At 30.5% G+C, this 19,987-nt stretch overlaps 1 protein-coding gene and 1 long non-coding RNA gene across 3 annotated transcripts; both read left to right on the forward strand.

Annotated features, from left to right (window-relative positions):
- Positions 1–441: 441 nt before the first annotated feature.
- On the forward strand, positions 442–4,710 carry LOC126699291 (uncharacterized). 2 transcript variants are annotated; one of them, XR_007646766.1, is made up of 6 exons: positions 442–775; positions 880–980; positions 1,644–1,739; positions 2,241–2,388; positions 4,036–4,130; positions 4,429–4,710. It is a non-coding gene; the product is annotated as an uncharacterized LOC126699291 (long non-coding RNA). The 2 variants fall into 2 exon arrangements; XR_007646765.1 differs by having other exon boundaries at positions 1,644–1,686.
- Positions 4,711–9,238: 4,528 nt separating this feature from the next.
- On the forward strand, positions 9,239–14,997 carry LOC126699841 (laccase-14-like). The gene is made up of 7 exons (XM_050397818.1): positions 9,239–9,462; positions 9,577–9,728; positions 11,517–11,761; positions 11,966–12,091; positions 12,847–13,438; positions 13,931–14,289; positions 14,566–14,997. Exons 1-7 carry the CDS (start codon positions 9,367–9,369, stop codon positions 14,763–14,765), a joined length of 1,770 nt encoding a protein of 589 aa, XP_050253775.1. The 5' UTR covers positions 9,239–9,366; the 3' UTR covers positions 14,766–14,997.
- Positions 14,998–19,987: the final 4,990 nt, after the last annotated feature.

Raw genomic sequence — 19,987 nt, forward strand, 5'->3', positions numbered from 1 at the left:
AGAACTCAGAGAAAAGAGTTTAAGAGAAGGGGTGAGGAGAGAGAGAGTGAACCAAAGTAATGGTGTTTGGTCCATTAGGGACTAATATCTCTTTTGATGACCAAATTGGTGGGTTTTAAAATGTTTTGGACCTAATTGGTATTGTTTCAAATCTCAAGGTAGGTTTATGAAATTTATTTATTTTTTATTATTAAAAAATTACACACAAACATGGGTCTAACCTCAATCCAAATCTATATATATATATAAAACCGAAGCCTCTGAAATTCCCACAATTTTCCACGTCAGCATTAATTAAATTAAAAAAAACATTAATTAAGTTAAAACCCACAATTTTCCACGTCAGCATTAATTAAATTAAAAAAAAAAACATTAATTAAGTTAAAAAAATGAAGCTCAAATTTTTTTCCACAATCGTTAAAATCAAACCCGATACCCACAAACCCACTCTGAATCCTCTCTCTCTATTTCTCTACCCTTCTCCCCAAAACCCAACTCTACATACAAACCTGACTCTGAATCGTTTCTCTCTATTTCTTTACCCTTCTCCCCAAAACCCAACTCTGAAAATCAATCCCAAACGCCATCTTCTTCTCCTCTCTCTTCTCTAAAACCGATGCTACTTCCCTAAAATCAAATTTAATCATCAATCTGTATCTCCAAAGCAAACCCTATACCTAAGGCAGCCAACGTGCTAGACCTATGCAAGAGTTTCCTTGGTCTCCACTCTCAACCTCTTTTCTCCATGGACGAATTTAGCCACAGAGCCGATTAGGTTAAATAATTCCCCCTCTGTCATTCTCTTTCCTATTTGATTGATCTGCTTCTCAAGAAATTCTTCTCTAAGATTTTCTCTAAAACTTATTTTTTGAGTTTCAGTTTCAGGTAATGATGATGATGCCAATTACTCAGTCCCAACGCCAAGTGAATCCTAGCAGAGATGTGGTTGCCTTTTCGGTTGTCACCGTTGGCATCACCAGGTCTATCTCTATCTCTCTTCTTCTTCTTTTATGCTTATGTGAATGATCTGATTTATTAGAAAACAAGAGCATTTTGTGCATTGTTGGATTATATATTTGGGTTGTGCATGGTTTTTATTTTTATTTTATTTTTATTTTATTTTTCCTTAGGAACCAATATTGTTGCATAGTTGCTGAGTAGAACATTGAGGTGCTCTTACTGACATCAGGTTTTAATAATCTTGAGGATTGCTTTTATCTGGACATAATATACCTTTTGTTATTTGTTTTTGTTTTGCTTGGTATTAAAGGAAAAATGATTTGGCTAGGAATGAGATCCTTCTACTAGAATGTAGATTGGAGGGAGAATGTGGTGTGTTGACTGAGACCATGTTTTATGTCCCTAATAGGAACAAGATAAGTTTTGGTATTGGAACAGTTTAGTAGTGACCCGTTAGATTGTACTAATAATACAATTTTGGTCCTTTTGTTTATCGTAAATTGTATATTTGATGATAGTTACTGCCTTTTCCAAGTAGCTACTTTTTCCAATTGAAATGATGAAATTTGCATAGCTATTCATTTGATGAAATGATAGTTACTGATATGGGTTAAAATTCAAATTGAAATTGTTTTAAATGGGACAAAGGCTCAAAGTTTAGTTTCAATTATGTCTTCAATTAGGAATGGAATGGAATTGGCATCGAGACTATGATCGTGTGCGAAGGTATGCAGTCAATCGATAATTTTGATAGAGGAATTAGACACATTTTTGGACAGGTACAATACTGTCTTATTTTACACTTGCTAAAGGTATGATATAACACATATTGTTATTCTGAGCATGTTTGATGTCCTTAATTGTGTCTTCATCATCATTATTTGTTTAAAGGGTTAGTATTTGTAGTAGAGAATTAAAGAAAGAGATTGTCACATTTTAATTCTCTATTATTGATTGGAAAAAAAAAAAAAGTCTTTGTTTCTCCATAATATATAAGATCCTTTTGTAGTGGCGACTATTTCAAGAGATACTTTAAGTTCAAATCAATATATGTCATATTGTCTAGCCAAAGCATCCGAGGACTATAATTATGAAAAACAATAACTTAGCCCTCAAAAAATGTTTGAATTTTGGTACTGTTTAAATTTTAAATGTAGATTTAACAATGTTTCTTTCTCATTGTAATTTGTGATTTATGTCAATGATGATTTTAGGGTCCTCCAACTCATGAAAGTATGCAAGATTTATGTTTCTTTCTCATTGTGTTTCTTCCAACCCAGATGGATACAAGAAGAGAGAAGTTTTGACGCTAAGGTTGACAGTCATAAGTGGAGAGATTCCTAATCCAATTAAGTTTCCAATATATATTCTCTTCAGATTTGCTGATTTTTCATACTCTACATTGTTTTTGGGCAGTACTGGTAAGTGGTAAGTTCAAAATGCTCATTTTCTTTTTTAGTAGCTTTAATCTTGTGCTTTTTCTGTCATATTTCTCTTCTGTTGTTGACCATTCAGTGAGGCCATTTATAAGTGAAATGCACCTTCTGTGTGTTCTTGCATTGCCAACACTATGTTAGTACTATTTTTTTTTAGTGTATTACATCAATGTTGGTGTGTATCATATTTCTATGTTTCTTATTTTACTCATTGATTGTTTAGTGAAATATGATACTGAAACATTTAGCATGTGTGTGAATTTAATTAGTAATGTATATATGAAAAGTTGATTGTGTAATTTTCTTTTAGTGTTATTAGTGTGTGGTTGATGCATTGCTGTCTATATAAAAGGTTTTAATTCTGCATTGTTTTGGTTTGTGACTTTTAATATCTCCCCCAAACTATTTCTCCCCCAAATTCCGATACTTCCTACCCATGGACCTCTACATTTTTCAAGTATGTTGGCAAGTACAGAACACTATATTATAAATAGTGTTTAATTTTTTAGAGATTATTTGTTACAATCGCAATTCATGGCCTAAAATTTGTATTGTTTGGTATGTGATTTTACTATTTGGCTTTGGCTTTAGGATTTTTTTTTTTTTTTTTTTTTTTTTATGTCAAGTTCTATAAAAGGAGCACTGTGATTTGTTCCTATGATTTAATTTGTACTTTGTATTGGTTGGTATGTGATTTTACTAATAGGTTTTGGCTTTGGGATTTTTGTTTCTAACATGCATTTGAATCTAAATAAATCAGGTTTCATATGTCAAGTGCTATAAAAGGAGTAATGTGGGTTTGAAGGTTTTGTCTTGGTTATCTTTGTGTTTGTTCTCTATGTGTAAAATTTGGTCTATGGATCCAATTTGTTAGAAGGATTTCTTCTTCAAAAAGTTATTTTTCTGCACTATTTTTCTACATAAAGTTTGCACTATCTTACATCTAAAATCTGCATTTTTTTTTACAACCAAAATCAACCAAAATTTGCACTGCACTGTTTCATAAAAATCTGCATTGTACTATTTCATAAAATATGCATTGTTTTGAATAACTTTCTGCATTGTTTTTAAATAACTTTTTGTATTAAGTACATTTTAGCACCTATGATATAACCAATTTTCTGTTTCGTATGTCAATTTCTATAAAAAGAGCAATGTGGGTTTGAGGGTTTTGTCTTAGTTATCTTTGTGTTTGTTCTGTATGTGTTTATTTAAATTTCTCAGTGAATAAGTAGAACATATTGAGTGTGTGTGTATTGGGAAAACATCAGTACTGCCTTGGATGATCTTAATTTGAATTCCTTTGACATTGTTTCCTTCATATTCAGAATCAATAATGATTAGATCACTAGGACTCTCCTCTATGTGTTCGACTGAACTTTTTACTTTAGCTCACAAATTTAGCAACAACCCTCAATTGTACTTGGTATGAAAGGGAGGTATTACCTATGTGATTGATAGGAAGTGTTTAGCCATTCCTAACAGTGACTTGGATGATTTTTATGTTCTGAATGCTTTTGTTGTACGTTTTTCTCTGCATTTGTAGTTCTTTTCCAGTTGCAGTTGGTTTATTTAATCTGTTTTATTCTATTAATGTTTCTTGAATGATGGCTAAAAATTGGATTTTATTGTTTTGTAGATAGGTATTTGGCATTTTGTTATCTGGGTTATTTGGAATTGTGGATCTTTATCTGTGTAAGACTCTTAATATGATAGCAAGATGAGAAAAGCCAGGTATTTACCAGTCTTCTCCTTTATTTTATACTGTTTCTTGCGTATTTATTGGTAATATGTTTCTAGAAAGAATTTGAAATTGGAATGTGATTGCATATTTAAGTTTCTTTGTTATCTCAAACTTGGTTTTATGTTTGGTTTAATTGTTTAGTTTAAATGACTATAATCTCAAATATGGATGGGAATTCTACATGATAAAATGACAGAAGTACATATTTTTTTTAAAATAGCAAATTTACAAATTTGATATTTCACTTCTGTATGTTGTAATAGATTTCTCAACCTATTCTATTGACAGGCTTACATCAGTGGTATTTCAAATGAATGTGACAACAACTTATCAAGTGAACAAGATGGTGATTCTACAAAGTTTCAAAAAGTTGATGTTGAAAGCAATGTACAACTTATACGAACATTTGTAATCAAGGAAAATAAAAGGAGTTATTCAGTGACTACTGTGAAGCAACAAAGGAAGAAAATACAAATAATACTTTAAAGTTGTCTTTCAATTTATTTCAAATATTAATTAAGTAGTTTTTTAAATTTGTGTTTTATATATTTATTGGATAATTGAGGATGTTAAAGATTGGAATATTAATTTTAATTTTAATTTAAGTTTGATTTATATTTTTCATTATGTAATTTAATGTTTCATATCAAGGATAGAAAATTTTGAGGCTGGAATCTTAATATACAATCAAAGAGGAAGAGTCAAATAATTGTTAACATCTACTTACACAAAAGCTTTCCCGTGCATCGCGCGGGTTAGCGACTAGTTAATATAAATGAGATTCGATGGTTTTTCACCTTCTTCTTTGATTGCTTGGCTACCCAAACACCATTAAACACTAATATTCTCAATCCTACAACCATTGTGCTCATTTTTTTTGTGTCCATTTGAGTCTTGGAGTCGGGACCTCCCCAACAACAAATGAGTCAGGCTGTACAAGTACAAGGGACTTCCTTTATATAGGTAAACATATTAGTTTTGTACATGTGTGTGGTACAGGGTTTATGAGTAACAAACAAGTAAACTATTGTGCGTGTAAAGGCCATACACTAACATTTGGAATATTAAGTTCTTTGTGTAAATTATAATAATTTATTGGCATAATTTGCTAAAATAGCCAAATGAAAGTTCAAATTTTATTAGGCTTTACAAAATTATCCCAACTTGATTATTTAATTCATAAAAATTGGGTTAAGTTAGTCTTCATATAATTACTGATTTTGATAATTTGATAGTTGAAGAATGAGGGATGTAAATCCTAAAGGTATCCATTGAGAACACTAAAAAATGTTAGTTAAGCTACAAAACTCTTAATATATTGAATTATATATTTTTTTTAATTAAACAAATTTGGGTTGAGATGAATAATATTCCAAATCCAATCCAAGTCAACCCAACTCATACAAACCCTATTCACCGATTAAAACTCCGACTTAATGGCAACCATACACTGAGATACACCAACACCGTAGACGTTGCCTGCGTTGACAAAGCTTAAACATTGAAAAGTAAAAGTAGAAAAAATTAAAAAAGAACCAGCAGATTCACGTTGGCTATTATTTTATTTAAATATAATTTTAAAATAGTCGTTAATACCAACTTTCAATTAAGAAAGGTTGATTATTGCTAATCAACTGGCTACTGACTGCCCACTGAGGACTACCAAATCTTTCAATGATATGCTTCAGTTGTCCTCTATATATAAAGGAAAAAGTATAGGATCTCAAAATTTTTCACAACTTCTTGCCACAATTATAATGTAGCAGAATGTGAGTGGTAGAAAAAAAATTATAGGTACATATGGAAGTGATAGATAATCAATCACTCATATATACACTGGCAGAGCCAGAGGGGGGGTGAGAGGAGGCACCTACCCCCCTGACTCCTCTTAAAATTTTCTAGCATTAGTAGTCTAAAGTAATTACTTAGTGACATGGAGGAAAAAAAATGAAAAAAAATGACTTCTACTTGGTTGAAAGTGACTCTGACATAGGAAAAAAAAGTTCTCAAACACCAAACCATGTAAGTTTTTTACCAATTTCACTATTCTTGTAAGTAGCTTTTGTCTTGTCCTACATGTTGCACCTATTTCACTATTTTTTATTTTATATCATTATTTACACCATTTTCACTATTTGTGATACTTTTCACAGCATTTTATCATTGAATGATGATAGATATGCTACAAATTTTAATACTTATGTCTTATAGATTGGCATGTCACCAATCACAAAAAATAATTTCAAACATTTATTCATTATATTTTTTAAGTAACACTAATCACATTTTTACTCCATCAGTTTGTAAATTTTTTAGTAGCTATGAATTGGTTATTTTTGTTTATTTATTTTAGTAATATGAAATATATTTATATTTGCTTACAATTGTTTATTTATTTTGTTATTATTGTTGATTAATATTTTTTAGATTAATTTCATTTTTAAATATTGTCTTTTAATTTTGCCCCCTCTAGACTAAAATTTTGGTTTTGCTGTTGCATATATATTTGTGTGTGGGGGGGGGGGGGGGGGGGGGGGAGATGGGGACTCGAGGCAATGTCGAGATGCTAGGCAGAGAAAGATGATGCTCTCATGTCATGTGGGTGTATGAGACTATGAGTAGTCGAATTTCAACGTTGTAGAGGGTTTCGATGTATATCACATGGTCAGTGGAGATCGGTTGGAATTAATCACGGTTGGAATTAATCAATGATTCTGTTTCTGTCCCAAAAATGTGGCTCAAATATCATATTAAAATATAAATTTTTTTAAGAAAATAAAGATTATGTAGAACGTACACCTCAAACTTTCCATATAAGAGGTTATTTTAAGTCAAATTGCATTAAAAAAACACTAGTAAAAATTCTCGGAACTAATGACGAAACAACTTGGAAATTGTTGGTTAAGGAAATCGATTATCGAGGTACAAAGTGGCCCAACAAGCGAGAAATAAATAAAGATTATCTGTGTCTTATATTATGCTGTTTTTTTTGGCTAAATTCTTCGTTTAGGCTTAAAAAAAAAAATTTAAAAAAAAAAAAAAAAAAAAAAAAAGGTCTCATTTGTTCTGGAATACTTCTAGAGTTTGCGGTATTAGTTATGTGATTTTCTCAAATTTTCCTATTTTTAGCCTAATATGTTGTCTAACTCTATACTACAAATTAGGACTTTCCTAAGGTTTTCTAGCCACCCTAAAAATTTTTCCTTTTCTACAAAATTCTCTATTTTTTAGTCTACTTTCCTGCCAAATTCAAATTAGGGTTTTCTAATCACAAAAGAATTTCTTTAGTGTCTCCCTTATATAAATTACTGGTTGTAGACTTGTAGCCCATACAACATTCACTATTTATTAATAGAATTTTAAAGGGTATTTTACAACACTTTCACAAGAAATCTTAAATAGCATATTGTTTTTGGTTGTTATTTGAGAAAAAAAAAAAAAATCAGTGGTAGGTTTAAATTATAACCAATAGCAACTTACCATCTATAATTTGTTGTGAAAATGTTATAGACGTAACACTTCTCTATTCTTTTGGTGAATTTTCAAACGACAAAATTTAACTACAAAATTTGTTATAATCTCAGGCTATAACTTTACTTAATATCTTTTTATAGGAGGTGAATTTTGAAAATCTACCATTAGATTATATCTTCTTCATATATTCTCTATGCTTGCAAAATTTCTAGAAAATTAAAAATCAATAACTATGTCATCAATATATTATTTAAATTGTAAGTTTTTGTAATCTAAAATTATGCATAAAATATAAGTTCATAGATCATATAATAAATAATATCTGATTGACACAAAATTTGATATGTGTATTAAGAAAGTAAAGAACATGCAATTCAACAGTTAGATTTTCAAAATATGTAATAATATTTATTTTATTAAGTACGGTTGTACCCTTAAGTTACAACCAATTTTGTAATTAAACTTTGTCCATTTTCAAATAGTCTTCCTAATTAATAGCTATATATATATATATATATATATATATATATATACACATTATTTATATACATGTCTTCCAACAATTCTAATCAATAAAGTTTTGCTTTATGTGAGTGTATCCAAAACATTCCTAGCTCATCATAATAACTAAGAAGTTAGTTTTGTACAGGAGATCGTTTCAATTTAGTTAGTGGAACAAAATATTTCTATACTAATTAATATCAGTGTACTGTTTTAGGAATACTACTATTTATATGTTTATAAACATATAATTTAAAATCTACACATTTTGTAAGTGCAAATATTTGCTAGCTTAAGAACATGAGAAAAGTTAATAGATGCTCAAATGGCATTGGTTTAGAGAATATTTTTAAAAACTTTTTATAGAAAAGAAAATTTGATTTTTTGACAGTTTTTTATATTTTCCACAAAAGTAGTATTAAAAAATTCCTAAAATGACTATTAACAAATACTCTGAGAGCATCCGTTAATAAAACCTTAAAAACATCAACCCAATCTATTAGTTTAAATAACATGTTTTATTATATTTTTTAAACATTTTTAATTAATTTCTATTGTTCCAACTTAAACATCAATACCAATAAAAAAAAAGCTTGAAAAATCTCCGATACAGTTGATACAAATCAGTACAGCCCGATATTTCATCCAGTACTTTCAGAGTAGAACCATTATCAATTTAATAACCGATACGATATATGCTAGTACTAGTACGGTTTTGATTAATTACCTTTGATAACACTACTGCGCGTTCAATTTTCTCTACTTGTGGAAGTCTCTTTGCCTTTCTTGGTGCGAATGACACTAATCAGTTATATTATCTATGCTTGCCGCAGGAATCCATGGGTGCCAGAACTGAAGAAATAAAAACCAATATGTTAGCCAACAACGTTGCCATATGATTTGGTTGATGAACTTATTAAGATGCTCTTGCTTTAATTATATTTCCACTCTTAAAAAGTAAAAACCAAAGATCGATTAATGTTGGCTATTATTTTATTTATAATGCTTAATTTAAAAATAGAGGGGAGCACCAACTCCAAGACTACAAGGTTCTCTTGCTTCTCTTCCTGGCCAGCACTAAAAGCTTACAACAAGCATTCAACGTAAAGAGGAGGAAGTAGTCCAACTCAACCTAACCATGCATGGACTTCTAAGTACCATATAAGCTTAGCTTCCACATATATCTGGCTCTCAGAGACAGTAGAGTGAGCAAAATTTCACAACAGACAGCTTGATCAGTAGGGGCTTCAGATGATGGGTATGCTTTCAGGGTTTCTTAAGTTTATCCTTCTCCATGGGATGTTTCTTGGGTTGGCTCAAGGCAAAGTCCATTACCATGAATTTGTTGTAAGTACCACCTCTCTTTCATCTGCTTTCTTGTTATTTTTGATTACGGGATATGCATGAATACTTGTTTGTAGAGTTGCAGTTTTATTTTTTATTTTTCATTTGTTCATGTAGCTGAAGGAGGCTAACTTTACAAGGTTGTGTGAAACCAAGAGCATGTTGGTTGTGAATAACAGTTTTCCAGGACCTGTCATTCGTGTAACAAAAGGGGACACCGTATATGTTAATGTCCAGAATCAAGGAAACTATGGTCTTACTATTCACTGGTAGTTCTCTCTCTCTCTCTCTCTCTCTCTCTCTCATATCTATAATATTCATTTGGATAAAATACACTAATATCCCTTAAAGTTTTATAAAATGATATTCCTAAAATATGGACAAAATGACATTCAGTTTTAACCAAATGGCATACCTTTTTCAAAATTAAAAAAAAAAAAAAAAAAATCCATATCCAAACTATTAGTATATATTACACTCCTTACCTTGATGTCTGTTGAAGAGATACCAACAACTAATAAATAAATAAATATCTACATACTTTTTTTGTGCTGGTAACATGTCGGTTTATTAAACTAAAATTTGTCATATTCCTAAAATTATTCTTCTGATTGATACCACTTAGCAATATAATAAATATAATTTTATATTAAATTTATTATTTGTGACATATTTATATAATAATACTGATACTAATCATAGCATCTCTTGCTGGAAAGTTTTTTGACTTATTCACTAAAACCTAAAAGTTTGTTAAAGTTCAATTTTAAGAAAAAAAAAAGTTGAAAATATAACAAACTACGGGCAAAGAAGATGAACTATACTCAATACGGGCATTGTAAAACCACATTGTGAAAGCTTCACTCGACCCTCAGCATCTTCAACCCAATATAGGCAAATCATTGTAGAGACTGCAGCTATGATTCTCACCCCAAAAAATAAAATAAAATAAAATAAAATAAGACAGCAATGGGCAAAGCAAATGAACTAGCCGCTGCTCATTCCATGGCTAGAAAAGCTATAGAGATTGATTCAGTAATTGGAACGAGTGTATGGTTAGAAGCTCTTCCACCTGGTTTGGAATTGGAACGAGTGTTATAATTCAGTTTGATTCAGTAAGAACATGGCTAATCCAACTGGGCTAGTTTAACAAATGTTGCTTTTACATTCTTGTCAAGAGATGAGTTCCATGTTTTATGTGGAAGGTATACAACATTTTTTAAACTAGCTACATCAGATTAGCCATATAAACAATACGGAGTGGAACTTTTCTTTAAAGTATTTTATTTAAAATTGAGTTTTTATAAGGTTAGGTATCAATTATGATTATGATCTGTTTAAGAATATTTTTTTGGTTCGTTTTCATTTGCTTAAACCTAATTTCATGCCTAGCATGTATTATGGTTTTCTAGGGTTTCCTAATCAGCCTATGACTTCTTTAATAAATATTTGTGGATGTAGCCTCTAGACATTAAGACTATTCAAAAAAAAAATTAATAATAATAATTTAAGAGAGGTTTTCTCTCACTTTTTTTTTGGGGGGGGGGGGGGGGGGGTGGATTCTAGAATTCTTATTGATAATTCAAAGGGTTTATTCTTAACATAGGCGTGTTTTGTTTCTTGTGGTGACCCATTGTATTGCCTCTACCCATTTTGTCTTTCTTTGCAACAAGTTGAAGTTGATCCTGTCTCTGCAAGCCTTCAACTTCAAGTGGTGTATTGGATAAAACTGTGATATTAAAATTTGGATATTTTTAATTGTTGATTGTTATGATATTTTTAATATCAAGTTGTGTAATCATTTTAGGTAACTACACATAAATATATAAGTTCTTTCTCTCTGATTTTTATTGAGAGACTATACCCAATTTTTTTTCTTAACTATATATGGGTTTTGGAACTAACTTTTTTGTTGTTGTTCCAATTATCTATAAGTTTTTTTTACTTTTTAGGAAACTACCTAGAAGAAACATATATATAAAGGAATTTCAATATTAAGAAATGAAAAAAAAATTAAAAGATGCTTTAAATATATCTAAAGAATATGGTTTCAACAGGCATGGAGTGCATCAACCAAGAAACTCATGGTCAGATGGTCCAGAGTACATTACACAATGCCCGATTGAACCAGGATCAAACTTTACTTATGAAATCATATTTTCGGATGAAGAAGGAACACTTTGGTGGCATGCACATAGTGATTGGACACGACATAGTGTTCATGGTGCAATTGTTATTTTGCCGAAAGAGGAAACCGGTTATCCATTCCCACAACCGGATAGAGAAGAAATTCTTGTATTTGGTATGCAAACTGTTCTTAGTGTTCCTAATTTTTTTTTAAATTAGCATTTCTAAAATAGAACTTTTTTCCTTCAATTGAGATGTACCATCAAATTGAAGCTACTGTTGATGTACTAGTATCTATAAATATACCGGTGGCCCAATTGTCCCATTAGTTTGAATATTGTGCAATAATGTCATGCATCTCTTCTCTTTATACTTGCAGGATCTTGGTATAAGGGCGATGTGAATAAGGAAGTTAATGAGGACCTCGAAACTGGTAATGTCACTCCTCAATCAAATGCTTACACTATCAATGGCCAACCGGGAGATCTGTGCCCATGCTCTAATGGTATGTGGAGATACACTCACAGAGTTAATATATAAGATGTTGTATTTATTTTTTGAAAAAAAAAATGAAAAAAAAAAAAAAAAAGAGAGAATAAAAGAGTTGTATTTTTGAAATAATGAAGTTCTTGCACTTATGTAGTATGTTTCATGACAAAATGAGATTTCATTTCACGATAGCGAAACCAATTATAACATCTTTCTAAAATTGTACTTATTTTACTGTAAAATGAAGTAGGATAATTTAATTTGAAGCTATATAGTTAGAGTAAACATTTTTCCAGCCCCGGGAAGTAGGACCTCTAGTATAAAATATCAACGTGTTTTATCTAGGCCCTTATGTTTCTTTGCTACCTTTTTGTTCACATTTATGTTAATACCTTTTTGCGCTTAGGAAAATATAAAAAATTATTTCCCACACAATATTTTCTTGATTTCAACTATTATGATCCAAGATTTAATAAATTTAAAAAAATTTAAAAAAAAAAAAAAAAAAGAGTCTCAAACTATTTATAAGGGAAAGTTGTTCTATGAAGTAATGATACAAATATTTTCATGATTTTTTTTCATTGACATGACTTATTGTGATTGATGCATAATAAAAGTGATATTAAAAATAAGTTTGTATGGAAATGATATTTCTTTAATTACGACTTATCATCTTAACAAATTATAAACGTTGTAATTTATTTTGTATTATTGATCTAATTGTTTAACCTTTTTTTTTTCTTTCTAAATACAATCATTTTTGTGTTGCAGAAAGTACATACCGCTGGCAAGTAGAACATGGCAAGACCTATCTTCTTCGTTTAGTCAGTGCAGTCATGAATGTAGAAATCTATTTTGCAATTGCTCAACATAACCTCACTGTGGTAGGAATGAGTGGATCATATGTTAAGCCCATACTCACTGATGTTGTCATGATATCCCCAGGACAAACAATGGATGTTTTGGTCACAGCTAACCAACCTCTTGGTCGTTATTACATGGCTGCTAGACAATATGATAGTATTAGGCAAGGTGTCAAAAACTATGACAAAGTGAATGTCACAGCAATTCTTGAATATAGAGGCAACTACACTCCCTCAGTGAGTCCAAGTTTTCCAAACAATCTCCCAACCTATGCAGACTTCAGTCCTGCAATAGAATTCATGAAACGTATTAGGAGCTTAGCAAATAAAGATCATCCGATAAATGTCCCCCAAAACATAACTACTAGAATGTATGTAACAGCTTCCGAGAACAATGTTCTCGTTGACTTGGGGGGAGAAAATGTAACTGCTCTTGCTTCGAGCCTAAACAACATTAGTTGGGTTAACCCTACCACAGATGTACTACTTGCCTATTACAGGTATTTGCTTATTACCTTTACCTTTCTTATTACATTTCATGATTCATTTATGTTCATGTTACCAAATATATATATATATATATATATATATATGTATACCTTTAGGTAAAATAGTTATGTGAAGAATTTCTTGGTGTGAAAATATGATAGTAGTATTATAACTTCTAAGTAATTTATATATTATAACCTAAATGCATTAATATTTTGGAGGTTAAGGAAAGTACTAGATTCACTTGAGATATGGAGAGAGTCTATTTTATGAAAAAAAAAAAATTTATTTCTTAGATCTAATTATGTACAAAGTATCACATCATTTACAATTTTAAATAATGTAGTATTGTATACACAATTAGATTTATAAGATTTATTCTAAACCATAAAATGGTTCCATTTCAAACAAAGATCCTTTCTCCTAGCTATGAACTAGTTAACCCCAATTGGGGCCTTTGTTTATAACTATGAAATGACATAATGCCAAAACCTTTATAACAGGAACATAAGTGGGATTTTCACCGCAGATTTTCCAGACAATCCACCTTCATTTTTCAACTTCACTGAAGATGATTCTCCGGATGACACAACTCTGTCTGTTCAGGGGACCAAGGTAAGGATGCTGAATTATAATGAAGAGGTGGAGATAGTGTTTCAAGGTACTAATTTGCTAGATGTATCGATGGATCACCCAATGCATCTTCATGGGTACTCCTTCTATGTGATAGGCTCGGGTTATGGGGTCTTTGATATTGAGACTGACCCAAAAGGCTACAATTTTGATGATCCACCTAAGTTGAACACTGTTACACTCCCTAAGAATGGATGGGTTGCCATAAGATTCAAAGCAAGTAATCCTGGTATGTACATTCCTCTACTTTATTTTTTTGGTGTGGTATTACTTTTTTTTTTTTTTTAAGTGAAGCATGCTAAGAATATTACAAATTTTACTACATAACATTTGTAAACTAATGTGGGACCAATCACCAAAAATGTCATGTAGTAAAATTTGTAACAGTTTTAGCATTTATCTTACTTTTAAGTTTTTTTGCACATAACATAAATTGCATTTACTTATGTTTGATTATGTATGTATATATTCCAATTTTGCTACATAAATGGATAAATTCTTGCAGGAGTATGGTTATGGCATTGTCATTATGAACGACATTTAAGTTGGGGTATGAGCAGTGTCTTTATAGTGAAAAATGGTGGGACACCGGAGACGAGTATACGCGAACCCCCACCTTACTTGCCTCCTTGTAAGGATTCATTTACCAGTAGGCTCCTACAATACGAGAACTTAGATGGGAATAGACTGAATAAGATTGATTAGTTAGACATCACTTAAAAAGTATTTTGCTAAGCTTACAACTTGATGCAGTGTTATAATTTCTCTAAATAGTTTTCAAGTAAGAATTCAAGTGCCTGTCTTTGGAAGTTTAAATGTTGTTTTGAACCATTTTGTTAAGTATTGTAATGTGTCTTGTAAGTTGTATTTGTCTTGTAAGATGCATGTGTTTTAAGTAGTGGAGGTTGCAATGAATATAAAAAGTGTTGTAATTGCATTAATTTATTTCCTTGTATTTTGTAAAATTTATTAGTAATGAGTTTAGTATTAAGTTGGTGAAAATTGCTCAAGAAGTTGATCTCGTGACTTGGCTTGCAAGTGGTGCAACTCATGAAGGTCACATGAGGAGCACATGCTAGTAGCTGAAGAGTCAGTGAGTTTCGCGACTCATCTTGCAACTTGGCCAACTCGCAAGATGACCCACGAAATGCACTGATTAGCTGGATTTTAAGTGTGAACTTTCCTCTTCTTTACCCTACTATATATACTCTTATTACCCACAAAATTGCAAAGAGACTATTCAGAAGAAAATCCTAAAGAGATTTTTACAACACACCCACCCTTGTTTAAAGAGAGCAACTCATCCTTAAGTGAGAATACCTTTGTAGTCTCTTCTCTTTCTCCTCTCCCATTGTTATACCTTGAGAGGAGATTTGTATCCAAATATAACTCACATCTATTCAAAGTGTAGAGAGTGTTTTGGAGTTTGGGAAGCATTTGAGATTTGCCAAAAGAAGCTGGTGAGGCTTGGCGGATGCAATCGGGTGGTATTGTGAAATCTGGATAACTAGCGAAAACAAGATTCCGAGAAATCCGTTGGTAGCTGGAGCTTGGAGGGCTTAAGTACATTGAATAGATTAGACTTAGACTTATTCATTAGTGGATCAATTTCAACTTGGAGGATCGCAGAGAGGTTTTTCGCCGAGTTCTTTGGTTTCCTCTTTGATAACACGTTTTGGTGTTATCTTGTATTTGCATCTCTCTTCCCTTACTTTTTGTGTTTTACATTTAATGTTTATTGCTTATATTCATGCACTAGAGTAGTTCTGGTTTATTGCGCTTCATTTACTCTTATTCTGCACTTAGATAAGTTAGAATAAAAGTAATTAAACCGTGTTTTTAAAATTAGGGGTCTAAACAAGCATTAATGTTTCACACTATTTGAGTTTTCAATTGTTTATCTCAAAAAAAGAATATATATATATATACACACACATGCGGTTGCCGTTATTCATCAGTGTACCCATGAGTACTTTGTTGTAAAAGGTAATTTGAAATTTTCTGCAACTCTTAATAGTCAAAATGTGTCTACGACTCTACCTTAGTTTCCCATATAATGAAAGTCTATATGGTGAAGTATGAATAGGCCCAATAGGGTAGAAGACATATTGTAAGAGTTATTTTAAATGAAATGAGCCACCATAGTTGTATGATACACAAAGATAGGAATTTTATTTTAAAGTTTTTTATTGCTTCGGTTAAGAATAGATCTTTAACAAAGAAATCTGTTTATCGCCCATTCTTTCCATGATTTACACTTTGAGATGAAACTTTTGCCTGAGTTATATGTATGAATTGTCATAAACTTATTAGGGGAGCTTATGTTTGATAACTTTTTTTTTTATTAGTTTTCTTTGTGTATGAATATACTAGATCTTATTTTCACCTGCTAGGAGAGAAGCTAACGTGTAGCACACCAGTTAGCTTGGTTTGCTAAAGATGCTAGTAGACTGAGCTTGTTTGGATTGAAGATGAGCCTGCGTTTTTAAGGGATAGTTTGAGCAAAGATAAGCATTTTTGTACTTGAATGTTATTTCAGTAATCAGAATTCCTTTCATTCTGTTTTTTTTTTTTTTTTTTTAAATCTTATTTTCATATTTATGGGTGTGTGTATATATAGATTTAAAATAAATAAAATTCAAATGATTTTAAATTATAATCACATAAAACAATTAATCAATTTTTTTTCTTGCTTTCTTTTTTCTTTTGCTAAGTGAATGATGGAATACTAACATCATTTCCTTTCTTTACATTGTTATTTTGCTTAGAAACACAACTAAAATTGAAAAACAAAAATATACTAAATATATTACATGCTTAATTAATTGATTTTTATAATATCTTATGAAATTACATGAGAATATAATAGAAGAGATAACATCATATAACATATACAGCCATTATTTTAGTACATGATTTTTTATTCAAATTCATAATTTATTTACGAGTAGTCTATTTACTCTTTTCTTTCATTTCCTTTTTTTTTTCTTATGACATATTCTTAAAACATTTTTAAAATCATAAACGGAATAAAACTCATACATTTAGTTGATATCTGATAGTGTTTCTAACGGAAACATTCAGAGTTCAAATCTTTCCTTCTCGATGTATTCAAAAAAAAAAAAAAATCCTGCAATGCTAATCAGTTGGGCCTGTCCATAATTTATTGGGTCTAAAGTCTTATAAGGGGCTAAATTTACAAAGTCCATTATATTGCTCTTAGTTCCCCAAGTATGGGCTTAGAGATGTACATTTCAATGACCCAATTGTTGTATAGTTGATGAGTCTTTGGGCTGAAGTGACCACAAGAACAGTAAAAGTTGTGTATATATCTTTCTCTCTCTCTGGTGAAGTCACTAGTAAAGCCGAGTATCACATGCTCCAAAAGCAAAAATGTGAAGTATCACATGAATCATGATTTTTGGTAGATATACAATAGGGAGTGTTATTACTTTAGAGAGGTCAAAGACAAGAGACGTGTTTCATCAAACTAGTCCAAATAATGCTCGACCACATGTTCACATCAAAGAAAGAGGCATTTAATTAGAGAGACTTTACAGCACATGACTACATGACAAGAAAAATATATCACTAATGAAGTGTCTGTGAATTACAATATCATGACATCCTTTTCTTAACAATGGATTATTTAAATATTTATTTATTTGTATGTGTGTGTTTGTATAGTCTGACTCTCTCAGTGATATAATAAGAGACCAAAGGAAATGAAAGAAAAAGTTTTCCACCTTCTCTCTTTCCTTTTCCATGTCTTAATTGAAACCAGTATATATATATATATATATATATATATATATATAAAAGGGTAGGAAAATGAATCAACTTTAGCCCCACTTGCTGTAGTTCTTTATTGGATATACTTATATATAAATATAATATATAATAAATATCATTTATAAATATTTAGCTATAAGAAAAATAAATGTAGTTAGATAAAAATAAATGTACAACTCTAGCTCAAAAAGAAAGGTTTTCAATGTCCCAATGAGGTTGGGTTGGCTGGGGCTAAAGTAATACTAACTCCCAAAATTTTCATATAATATTTTATATAATCTTTTTAGACATAACTATTTATGATTTGACTCTCCAAATGTCTCCAGAGTTTTAACCCATCATATTTTAGAAATTTCTTTTAAGACAATAAAGCATGATAAGAACTAAAAGTAAAAGTTTTTTCTACCAAAAAAAAAGTAAAAGTTTTCAACTTTCACATCATTCCTATTCCCTCTCATGTATATTTTCTGAAAATGACAGTCATATTTTTCTTACAGCTCTTTCTATTTGACTCGATTACTAAACAACTTGTTTACTATTTTGTAATTTCATCAACTAGGTTGTAAAAAGTTTTGTGCAATAAAATTGTAGTTCAATAATATTATCTGTCTCTTAATAAGAACAAAGGAGAATCATGTTTTAAAACCTGCAACGTAAGTACATTTTTTAAAATCACAAAAATAATTAGGTTCTTTTCTTTCAAAAAAATGAGGACAACAAAAGTTCTCTTGAATGAAAGCGGGTTCATTTTTTGTCAAGATAAGAACCTAAAATGAAAAAGGATCTCCAAAAATGAAAGTGGGTTCATTCTTGCCTATAAAAATAAAATAAGTATACTTATAAAAAGAAAAGGAAAATGAAGGCAAACTTTAAACATACCATTGATCTATGTGGTGTTAATTTTTTTTAACAAAATTTAATTAAACTTTTTTAAGAAATTTTTTTTTTAAGTTGATAGACCTCACTTAGATCATTTCATCCTAATTAAGATAGTAAAAAAAATTTCCGGGATGGAATCTTTTATTGCAATTGCATCAGAAATAATAAAGATCATTCAATGAACTTCTATTAACTGTTTTGCGAGATTTGATTAATTGTCATTAATCACGAAATATCATTGAGAAATAGGAATTCGAGTTATCAAAATATATCATGGGGATGGTTACAAAGTTTTGCCCTTGACAACTAGTAAGTTGAAAAAAAAAAATTTAGTCTAAAAAAGGTGAACATTCTCATATATGTTGCTGGAATCTAAGCTTCTTAATCAAGATGCAATATACAGCAGTCTAGAATCTTGTTTAAAGCCTATAAAGAAAATTTTTTTATACATATATTTTTTGTTCCTCTTTTATAAAGTCGGACAGAATATTAAAGGTTCCTCCACTGGTGGATGCTTAGTTGAAGACAAAATAAGGGTTTTTTTTTTTTTTTTTTTTTTTTTTTTTTTTTTTTTTTATTTTTTTATGGTACCTCACTTCCATGCAGATTTTTGTTATGAAACTCTTACCACCTAGGAAAGTATAAAATGGGCATGAAACAAAAGCCCTTCTAAGTAATGCAACAAAAAAAGGTACCATAAAAAAAACTAGATTAATAGACTGTTCTAATTAATTGATCTTTGTGATATTAGGAAAATAATATTGACTTTAGTTTTTAGGAAATATTTGGAAATAGCACAAACAAAAAGCTAAAAGTTAGGTCTCATCAAACACATCACTACCACCCGTCCTTGTAGGCAGGATGATACCTCCCCCATGCATAGAATATTTAGGGGTTCAGGGGGTGGGGTTTGAGTTGCAGGGTCAAAAATATATTAATGTATGTATGTCTAATCATCTAAATAAATAGAAAATAAAAAATTCAAACATATCACTCTACTTTTTTTTTTAAAGAACATATCATATCATATCATATCATATCACTCTTGTCCAAATAATTCGCAAAAAACCTAATTAGCAAGTGTAATAATACCAACATTGAACGGTCTTTTCTAAAATTGATTAATACTCAATCTTCTTGATTAAACTGAACCTATCTTATTTAATGCCAATTGGGATGATTTACAAAACCACAACTAGTTTTAAATTATTATTTTGCTTTGCACTAATAACCAGTAATGTAAAGACTTGAAGATA

This window comes from Quercus robur, chromosome 9 (assembly GCF_932294415.1).
Source record: "Quercus robur chromosome 9, dhQueRobu3.1, whole genome shotgun sequence".
In the NCBI taxonomy this organism is placed as follows: domain Eukaryota; kingdom Viridiplantae; phylum Streptophyta; class Magnoliopsida; order Fagales; family Fagaceae; genus Quercus; species Quercus robur.